General features: G+C 47.3%; 1 protein-coding gene across 5 annotated transcripts in view; it reads left to right on the forward strand.

The window, feature by feature from the left end:
- Window positions 1-10,291, forward strand: part of Lpin2 (lipin 2) — a 44,091-nt gene extending 33,800 nt beyond the window's left edge. For 4 of the 5 annotated variants that reach the window (XM_055610104.1, XM_055610105.1, XM_055610106.1 and 1 more), the window contains exons 11-20: window positions 10-79; window positions 840-929; window positions 1,695-1,777; window positions 2,650-2,794; window positions 3,373-3,521; window positions 4,034-4,120; window positions 4,916-5,068; window positions 5,390-5,504; window positions 6,741-6,844; window positions 7,121-10,291. In XM_055610104.1, the coding sequence (XP_055466079.1) occupies window positions 10-79; window positions 840-929; window positions 1,695-1,777; window positions 2,650-2,794; window positions 3,373-3,521; window positions 4,034-4,120; window positions 4,916-5,068; window positions 5,390-5,504; window positions 6,741-6,844; window positions 7,121-7,265 (1,141 nt within the window). In that variant the 3' untranslated portion in view covers window positions 7,266-10,291. The remainder of the gene's footprint in view (window positions 1-9; window positions 80-839; window positions 930-1,694; window positions 1,778-2,649; window positions 2,795-3,372; window positions 3,522-4,033; window positions 4,121-4,915; window positions 5,069-5,389; window positions 5,505-6,740; window positions 6,845-7,120) is intronic. The other variant, XR_008720521.1, reaches the window with a different exon arrangement.
- The last annotated feature ends 252 nt before the right edge of the window (window positions 10,292-10,543 follow it).

The raw sequence follows: 10,543 nt of genomic DNA on the forward strand, positions 1-10,543 counted from the left end.
TTTTCATAGTTACTACAACTGGGCTTTGGCTGCTCCCATGATCCTTAGCTTGCAAGTATTCCAGAAGAGTTTGCCTAAGGTGAGTGATGTGCATTTGAAACCTTCAAAGTAGCCATAACATGTGACAGTCAGAAAGTTTATATTCTATATTATTGGGCTCCATTCAAGGTTTTGAGTTTAGTACTTTATATCAGAGGTCCGAAGTGCTGTATTCGCCTACTGCAACCGAGGTAATAACCTGGCCTGCCACCTACCTCATATTTGTTAAGTATTTATACCAATTTATGATGTTGTATGAAAATTCAGAGATAGTGACTAAGAATGCTCATTGATAGAATACTTTCTTGAATGTGTGGAGGTCTGAGTTCAGTCCCCAGTAACACAAAAAAGAAAAGGGGAGTGGTAGGTTTTACTAAGTCATCAGCTAAAAACCAGTCAAGGGATGAAATGTCTTTTCAGCATGGGAAGAAGCAGCAGAGTATGGGTGACTTCATCAGAAAGGTGACGTCAGTGTGGCCAGACTGTGGCTGAGATGCCTGTTAAACAGAACTGCCCACCACCAAGACATTTGTGTAATCAGCCAAAGACAAGAGATGAGATTGTCTGTCTGCTAACAGAACCTTCTGGTCCATGGGCCTCACACCACAAAACTGCCCTGGACCTGTCATTTGCAAAGGAGTACACTGCCTTTCCTTCTGAGCTACGTAAAGCACTAGAAGGATTTGGGATGTGTATAGCGCATTGTTCATTTTAGAATAAGGCACTGTTCTGCAGGATAATGGTAGTGAGGGATTGGTGATTCACAGCGACTAGGTTGTATTGACCTATACTGTTTGTAGGCCACAGTTGAGTCCTGGGTTAAAGACAAGATGCCAAAGAAATCTGGCCGATGGTGGTTTTGGCGTAAGAGAGAAAGCATGACCAAACAGGTAATGAATCTGGTTTATTTTAAAAACAGCTCTTTTTCTGCCACTCATAAGAGAGCGGGCTACAGGCAGTGGCCTCGGCCAGCAGCTCCACTGGTGCTTTCACAGTGATGTGAGGGAGGTGTTTGGACAGCCATTTTTTAGGAAGGCTGGACTTAGAAGGTAGAGCTGGGGGAAGCCGTGTAGGTAGTCAGGGTGGAACCTGGGCAACTCTGACCCTGACTCTAGAGCTGTGCTCTTTTTCCTTCCTGGGTTACTGTTCAGGTGGGCAAGAGCTGCTAAGCCCGCATAGATGTCATGCAGACATGCGGAGCATTCCTTTTAGCAAAGTAACAGGAGAGCAGGTTTGTCCGGAGACCCGTACTCAGCGAGTCGTTTCTCAGAGCCTTCTAAAAAGAGGGTTCTGGGAGCTTTGCCTGTTGTCTCCAGAGAGCAGAAGGGGGGCCCTGCCTCACCCATTCCTATTTCTGTCACTGTGGTTTCTGACTGACCCTCTCCCTTCTGCAAGTGCCAAGCAGGGGACTTCAGGGGTCTACCAGAGACCTGGTATTGGGCCATTTCTAGTTTGTGGTTTAAATGGTGTTCTTAAAGCTTCCTGCAGTTCTGTGAAGATTGCTCCTTATAAGCAGCATATGATTTCTGCCCTTCAGCTACAAGTAGAAAGTCTCAAATTTCTAGTCATGGGTTGAGGTTTTTGTTTCCAAGCAAGGACTGCAGCTGAAGTCTGGAGAAAATATTGTACACTGACATTGTCATTCTTCTTTCCAGTTGCCAGAGACCAAGGAGGGAAAATCTGAGGTCCCATCAACAAATGACCTGCCTTCCAGTGCTGAGGAGCCAACGAGGGCCAGGTGGGTGCCGTCCTTTCTCCTAGCTCAGAGCACTTGGGCAATCCCTGCTTGGCTGTTAGGGCAATCCTACTGAATTTGTAGCCAGAAATACGTTTGTCCTACAGAGAGACCTGACATTAAGTGATTGGTAGGGAAGAACTGCCTTTCCCAGCTTAAATGCACACCTCAGCACTTGTAGCTGCCATGCCCATCACAGCCTGGCTGTAGGAAGGCAGGATTAGGGAAGGCTCCTGACACAGTCAGAGCTGTCGTCCTGGCATCTCCGAGGGGCATGCAAACACTTCTGAAGGGAGGCTTGGGTACTGCCCTCTCCTCTGGACATTCGAGTTGGCTGGGCCTGAGGAAGACTGAACACACTGTGTTTGCAAGTGCTTACATTCCCAACCCTGTTCTCCACTCACTCCCACATGGTAATCCTAACGTGGGAGTTTATCTTCTCACTCTCCCTACGTTCTCTTTGAAAAGGTGTATAAAGTGAACTTACTAACTCTACAACTATTTCCTGCTATGTCCAGTGAATGCCTTGGGCTCCGTCTACCTGCTCACTTTGCTCATGATGTTTTAAAAGATACAGATGCAAAAGTAACTGCCCTTCTAAATGTATGGTGTCGGTGGTTACAGCATTGTTAAGTGGATAAGCAGTGGAAACAGCTCTTGCCATCCTAGAAAGGGTGGAAGTCCTGATGTTTCTCTTTGTTTTGTTTTGTGAGACCAGCACTTCCTATGTAGCCCAGGCTTGAACAGAAGCTTCTGCCTCAGACTTCTAGGGGCAGGGATTGTGGACATGTGACACTTGTTTATTTTGTCCTAAATGATAAAAGCCCTCATCAGTCAAGTTCCGCGCATCTTTGTAACTATTTGATGTTGGATAGGCCTGCAGAAGATGACACTTCTAGTGATGAGGGGTCACAGGAGCTGGAAGAAACAATCAAAGTTGACACCATCTCCATGGAGGCGGCGAGTCACTGTAGCACAGCTTCATATAAGAAGTCTCTCCGGCTCTCCTCGGACCAGATAGTAAGTGTGACCAGTAGAGCTATGCTCATATAAGTGCTCCTCTCTAGGAGAGCAGCACCCCTAGACCCTGGTGAGCAACCGGGGCTACTCAGAGCATGTGGCACGGGTTTCTTCCCACCCACACCTCCTACATCAGTGTCTGGAAGTGAGCCAGGGAAAGGGTGTTTTTAGCAGGCTTCTTCATGAATCTTCCTTCTCACTCAGCACAGGACCCCATGCTGCCTCTCGGGACTCAAAACAGCAGAGCAGAAACATTCTAAATGCAGTTTCCAACATCTCACTTTGACATGTTTTTACTGTGAAATGGCTTTACTGGGGTGAGCATGAGGCTGTGGTCAGGGCAGTGATTAGTGATTTCAAGTGTGGTGAAAGACAGGGAGGTTTTGTTTTGTGTGGGTGTCAGAAAAACAGTACTCAAGCAGTGTGGCTTCCTCAACCATTGTGACCATGTTTGAGTTTGGGCTAGGCTACGTGCTAACTCCATGAAACCGCATGCCCTGAGTTTGTTGTAAAGCTTTAAACTTTGTTCCAAAGTACATATTTTCAGCTTTCTTTAATGTTATGTTTTTTTATAAAAGGCAAAATTGAAGCTCCATGATGGCCCCAATGACGTTGTATTCAGTATTACAACCCAGTATCAGGGCACCTGTCGTTGTGCAGGTACCATTTACCTGTGGAACTGGAATGACAAAGTCATCATTTCTGACATTGATGGAACAATCACCAAGTAAGCTTGAGCCTGCTGTGGGTTGCAGGAAGGATATGGGTTGGGGAGGCAGTCAGTCCTCAGTAATAAGGAGAGTGTCCATATGCCTTAAGATGTCCTGCAAGCAGCCCAAATGCAGTCATTTTTATGGCTGAGGAGGAGGCGTGTGGAACCGTATATACAAATGAATTCTCAAAAGTACCTTGGAAAGATTTGGCTATTTGATCCCTAAATTGTAGCGTTCAAAAAAGACAAACTTACGATTTTAGGGATAAGAGAAAAAAAAAAAGATATGCTAGTACCTTATCTCTGAAAATAAAGACTAGCTCTCCTGTCACACCCCAGATAGGAGCCCTTTGGGGTGTATTATTGCAGGGCTGCTATGCAGCTTCATGGAATCAGGAGAAAACCAACTTGGTACCTTGTCCCGCGTTTGCACCCCACTTAGTGCTCATTGGCAGCTAGGATGGAAAATGGAAAACGTTTGGCCTTATGTGTTAGGTTTCTGGTATTTGTTTCTGCCCTCTTCCCAGGTCTGATGCTTTGGGACAGATTCTCCCTCAACTGGGTAAAGACTGGACTCATCAAGGTATAGCTAAGCTCTACCATTCTATCAATGAGTAAGTACCCTCTGCATATGTCCTTTGCCTCATTTTTGCTTTGACTGTGAACTAGAGAAAAACAGATCATCCATCTGTATACGTTGTGTTTATGGCCTAAATACTTTTTTTGGCTTTGTTTTCCAGAGAGTGCTCTTGATAGCCTATAAATGGGTTTCACCTGCCTCAGCCCAGGTTTAGTTACCACCGGCACCTGTGTAGTCAGAACTGCAACTATTTTTAGCTAGAATTTATCAAGAGCTGATTATCATATTGTGGTTTATTTACTGATAGCATTAGGCATTCATAGAAAACAGTTCCTTAAGGGAAAAACTAGTCATCCTTTTTGGGTTGCTAAGATGTCCCTGTTCCACTGACCCGGAGATGCATCTTCAGCATGAGTTGAGAATACCATAATATGGAAATCAGAATGTGTCATTGTGTGATGTGATTTTACTCCCTGTCCTACAGAATGGTGTGTGTCTAAAAAATGTTCTTAAAATAAGACCTCTTGGATAGCTCCTTCACAGCAAATATTGTACAGGTGGCCCGGGGCTGTCCATTTTGGATCTTCCTCTGAACTAAGTACCCCATGTATTTTGTCAGTGCTTTACAAGTTAACATAATTCATTTTTGCATATACCTCTCTTTTTGTCCGTAGTGTGTAACCCTAACCTAAGTTCAGTGATTTGATTTTCAAAATAAATAAGAGGAACTTGATTTGAATCTGAGAAAAGAAAAAAATGTTGTCTTGTCTTTGTCCAGAAGATGTAGTAACAAGGCTGTGTGTGTGTGTGTGTGTTTGTGTTGTTTTAGGAACGGTTACAAGTTTCTGTATTGTTCCGCACGTGCCATCGGCATGGCCGACATGACCCGTGGTTATCTGCACTGGGTCAATGACAAGGGCACCATCTTGCCTCGAGGCCCTCTGATGCTGTCTCCCAGCAGCTTGTTCTCTGCCTTCCACAGGTAGCCTGCCCGTGGGGGCGCTGGGTCCTCCTTGGTGATGGGGGCTGGGCTCAGGCCCAGTGGGATATGAAGAGAACACTGACCTGGTCCCCCAGGCCATGCCGTGTCTGTGCTTCTCTTCGTTCATTGACTATCTGAAGTGCTCAGTCAGGACAGTAAAGTAAAGCATGATCACTCAGATACTCTGTCCTGAGACTCACTAGGATGAAGGCTGACAGTGCAGAAGTACTGAGGAAGTGGGTGGCTGTAGCATGAAAATCTTTCCAAGAACATACTGTAGGAAAAACTGCCATTTCTAATTTGGTGTCTTTTCTTGCTTAGGGAAGTGATAGAAAAGAAACCAGAGAAGTTCAAAATTGAGTGTCTGAATGATATTAAGAACTTGTTTGCCCCGTCCAAGCAACCCTTCTATGCTGCCTTTGGAAACCGTCCCAATGTAAGTGTCGTTGGAGTGTGTGCTTGTGTGAGCCAAGTTCAAGAAAAGGCACATCCTGGGGCAGGCACAGTCATGCCGTAGTTCTCAGGCCAGGTCCACAGGCAGAGTCAAATCTCTAGGCCTGGGGACTGGACCTAGAGCCTTCACATTCCAGACTGCACTCGACCATTGAGCCTCGTTGTCTCAAACTCTTTGGCCCTTTTAATTTTTTCTAAAAATCATTTGTATGAGTACTCTGCCTGTGTGTGTTCGTGCATGTGTGTATGCGAGTGTTCATATGCACGAATGCATGCGTATAAGTACTTTGCCTGTGTGTGTGCGCGTGTGTTACCACATGCATGCCTGGTGTCTGGAAGTCAGAAGAAGTCATCACATGTCCAGGAACTGGAGTTAGAGATGGTTTGAGTCACCATATGGGTGCTGGAACTTGGACTCATGTCTTTCTGCAAGAGCATCAAGTGCTCTTAAGAATGAGTCATCTCTAGTCCCTTTTTAAAATTTTTTGTTGAGACAAGACTCAGTAAGCTACCCAGGCTGCCCTTGAACTCATTCTGTAATGTAGGGAGCCTTTGAACTTGAAACCTGGCCTCGGCCACCTGAGTAGCCGGGATTACTGGTCTGTATTAGAGACCAGGCTTATTCAAATTCTCTAGCACTTGGGAAGTCCTGCAGTTCCCTGATGACCCCAAGACTATACAGAAGGATGTCTTTCTTCCCCTCATCCCCCAGCCCCCACCTATTTTCTTGGGCAATTCTGCCTACATTCCAACTGATTCTCTGCCTTAATTCTAACTCATTGGTTCTCAGCCTTCCTAATGCAGTGACCCTTAATGACAGTTTCCATGTGGTTAACCCCCAGCCATGAAGTTATTTTCATTGCCACTTAACAACTGTAAGTTGGTTACTGTTACGAATCATAATGTAACTATCTTGATATGCAGGATGTCTTCTAATCAACCACTGTGAAAGGGTCATTTGACCCCAAAGGGGTTGAGAACCACTGTGGTAACTGTGATTCTGAGCCATGCCCTTGCGTCCACACCAGAATCTTGGTGTGAGTACCCCTCTGCTTTGGCAGGTCTCACCCTCCGTTCGTACTGCATCCTGAGAGGGTGAGGGCGGGAGGTCTTCATATCGTGGGTGTTTTCTGCTTCCCCATCCACTCTGGGTCTGTCGTGAGTTGACGCGGTGGTTCTGGCTCACCGGGAGCCAACTAAGTTTTCGTTTCTTCTGCAGGACGTCTATGCTTACACACAGGTCGGAGTTCCGGACTGTCGAATATTCACCGTGAATCCAAAGGGTGAACTAATACAGGAAAGGACCAAAGGAAACAAGTCATCGTAAGTACATTCAGGTTGCAGCTCAGGTACAGCTGAGGACAGATGAGAACGGGGCCAGGCCTGAGGAGCAAAGCTATACCTCTTTAGTGGGTTTTCCCTGTGGATAGCAGCGTAAGGACTGTCTGGTTACTGTGTGGAAGACAGCCTGGTCCCTGGGAGGGGCTACCTCTTGGTGTTGAGTGGCCCTCTTTATCTGAGCCAGCTTAGCAACCGATGGTCCTGTGCTGGGCAGCAATTGTAGTGTAACAGCTGTGTCTTTTCCCCGACTCCTCCCAGGTACCACAGGCTGAGTGAGCTTGTGGAGCATGTGTTCCCACTTCTCAGTAAGGAACAGAACTCGGCCTTCCCATGCCCAGAGTTCAGCTCCTTCTGCTACTGGCGAGACCCAATCCCTGATGTAGACCTGGATGACCTCTCCTGAGCAGGGCCTGGATGGTCCCTCATTTCCCAGCAGGGAAGGTCACCGGACCTCTTACAGATGAAGAACCAGGCTGTCAGGAACCTGCTTTCCAGAACTGGGACAGGGCCCCGAAGCTGGCACTGCTGCCCTCTTTCTGCTTCCCAGGCCAGCGCTCAGCACCTGGACAGAGGAGTAAGGCCTGTGCTTCATTACCTGGGGGCTCCCACACGCCTCCTGGACAGTGTGTGCTGTGTACCACTCGGCTCAGAGTTTAAAAAGGAAGAAACCACAAGCTTAGAAGACTGGAGCAGCACATTCCTACACCAAGTAAAGAGTTAAAATTTCCACCTCAGTTGAGACCGTTTCTCTCTGTAGCCAGGGCTCTCCCTGGAGGGCCAGGTGGTGTTGCCGGCTCTGTTCGTGTCCTCCTCAGGACCTTTATTCTCCTCACTGAACCAGGACACCTGCTTCCTGTGCCAAGTTGGGCAGCCCCCGGCACCTGTGTGCCAGCACCGTGAGCCCAACTGCACCAGCATGGGCTCTGGAGGGAGAGCACCCCACATCGCCATCTCCTCACGCGTCCCTGCTGCACCCTGAGAGAAAGTTTGTTACTGTTGTGACCTCGCCAGAAGAGCAGGCTCATGTGTCATGTCTGCAGTGGCAGTGAGAAGTTGGTTTAAAGCACAGAAAAGGTGGTGGCAGCTTCGCCTCAGAGGTGTAGAAAGGCAGCTGCACTGGGTCCTGGGAATAGCCCTGTTCTCTGGCACTGTCACCTGCCTGAAGTGGCCCTTGGTAGGTATTTCAGAACAGGATTTTTGAAATTGTAGGCTTCAGATTTGCCAAGGAAAAAGCCTTTGGCTAGTGGCATTGATCAGCTATTTGGATTCCAACCATGTAATGAAGTCCATGGAGGCATGTGAAAGGAGTTCTGATGTGCCTGTTGAGAGCCAGCATCTCAGCAGCAGCTTCAGCCCATCACTGTGACTCTCGTGCAGATGAGGGCCCATGGGGTGTGAGTCCCCCGGCCCGTCCTTGGCGGCAACACGCTCTGGCATGGGTAAGTGCTCTGGTCAAGTGTTGGAACGATGGCACCGGGGAGTAATGTCCTAAAGTCTGCAGAGCCTGTGGCCATCTGGGTGTGGGCAGTGCTAACGTCAAGAGAAGTGTTGGAGGAAGGCACTCCAGTGACTGTCAGTGGCTCTTGGTCACGGCCCTGCACCGGGAAGATGGAAGTGGAGCTTCTGAGCAGAGAGGGGCTGCACCTGAAGATGGTTCTGCTTCAGCTCTGCACGCCCCTGCAGAGGATGGCCGGCCATCCTGTGCTTTAGTTCGCTTCACCTAGAGCTGGCTTTGGAAAGGGGTGGTTATTTTCCAGATTGGAGAGTTGAGTGGCCCTGCCTCAGCTTAGTATTGCAGTTGAATGCAGAGACCTGGTAGTAATTTTGAATAAAAGAAGACAAACCCTTTGAAACATAGTTCTAAGTGGTAAAACCTGGAGACACATACTCCCATCGAAGGGCAGCACAGGCCCCCACGGTGCTGATATCCCTGTCAGAGTTATTGGTGTCAGTAGTCGTGGGGAAACAGTTATGTTTATGTGAAATAAGATTCTGTGGGCTGGAGACATGGCTCAGCAGTTAAGAGCACTGTCTGCTCTTCCAGAGGTCCTGAGTTCAGTTCCCGGTGGCCACATGTGGCTCACAACAATCCATAGTGTGATCTGATACCTTCCTCTGGCATGCAGGTGTAGAACGAGAGTTGTGTGCACTTAACCTGAGCTTAGTCGGCTCTCTGTGTTACAGAAAATCTTTATCATGTTTCCTCCTCAGACCATTTCTGTTTGTCCTTTAGGGAGTTTTTGCTGAGGTAGTCTGTTTCCTTTTCCTGACACTTTCCCTTTGGACACATGGGCCTTTTCAGAAGGTCCCGTATCGGCTCGGGGTCTCCTGGCCTGTACTGAGGTGGCTGATCTTCTTTCCCCGTGTCCGTTAGCCCTGCACTTGTCACTGCAGATTGCTCAGTGGGTATTTAGGCTAATGAATGTAACTCTTCTTCCTTACTTAAAGGAGTCTTCTTGCTGAAAGGACATGATTACTATTACTGTAGTGTTACTAAGTATTAGGTGTGTGCTGAAAATCCATTGCCATTTGTTACAAATGACATTTGTTCTTTCTGTGAAAGAGAGATGCCCTCAAGTGTGTTTGCACACAAACCCTCAGATGGCTTGTTGCAGTATCACCCTTGTCATCAGTGACAAGTGATGTTGAAGGGACACTACCGGCTTGGTGCATCTGTGGACCTCCCCCTGTGTCTTTGTCTTTGCAGTTCAATCTAATTTTAGTGTTGGCTTTGCTGTTGATTGTTGAAGCTTGCACCGCTGTGGAATTGATGGCTGCTCTCTGTCAGGCTGTGTAAGATGTACCTGCCTGGAGTCTGCACACATAGGCCTGTGCTCAGTACTGCATTTCCTGTGCTCTAACCCATCTTCAAAGTCAGCTGGAAAAAGAAATGTACCATTGTGATGACCCAAAACAAAAGCTGCTAACAATCATAGACCAGACAAGGACCAGAACTGAGCAGCAGGGAAGCTCCCATCTCTGCAGCCCCTTGCCCATGGGGCGGGGCCAGCCTTCTGTAGTGCTCCTCAAAGCCCAGCGTCCAGAAGAGAAGAAACGGTTAAGGAGACAAGAGCACCCTCTTTTTGCAAGTTTATCATAGAGCTCTGGGAAGCCTTGTTTCTATGTTTGACAGCACACTGGGGTTTATTTAAAACCGGGTGAAGTAAGTGCTCTTCCAGGGAAAAAAAAAAAAAAAACTTTGACATGAAGGCAGAGGAAAGATTTCTTTTAAAAATTAGGTTCAGCTGATGAAGTATTGGATTGTTAGACAGCAATGTGACTAAGCAGCTTTAAGCTGTCAGGAATTGTAAACATCGCTGCAATACCTTCAGTTATGGCAAAGATGTCTCCAGATGAATGGCTCATATTTTGGTGCAGTGTTTGATGTTCACAACACAATGTTACGATAATAAACTAACATAAACTGAGTGCATTGGGCTCCTTCCTTCAGGGACATTTGACCATAGTGCCAGAGGTTGACGATCACAATTGCTGGTATACCTGAACCGCACATTGCCTTTGCTGACATGTTTGTCTAAGGAGGGGCCTCTTCCTGTTGCTCATTTGTAAACCCTGGTTCTAGAAGTGAAACTAATGTGTCTGCCTTGTAGGTTCTGCCCAGAAGAGGTTTACCCTTCCATCACTTCTCTTACAGTCTGATTACCCACCGTCCCTCAGAGC

Source organism: Psammomys obesus, unplaced genomic scaffold (genome assembly GCF_907164565.1).
Source record: "Psammomys obesus unplaced genomic scaffold, mPsaObe1.curated_primary_1811, whole genome shotgun sequence".
Classification (NCBI taxonomy): domain Eukaryota; kingdom Metazoa; phylum Chordata; class Mammalia; order Rodentia; family Muridae; genus Psammomys; species Psammomys obesus.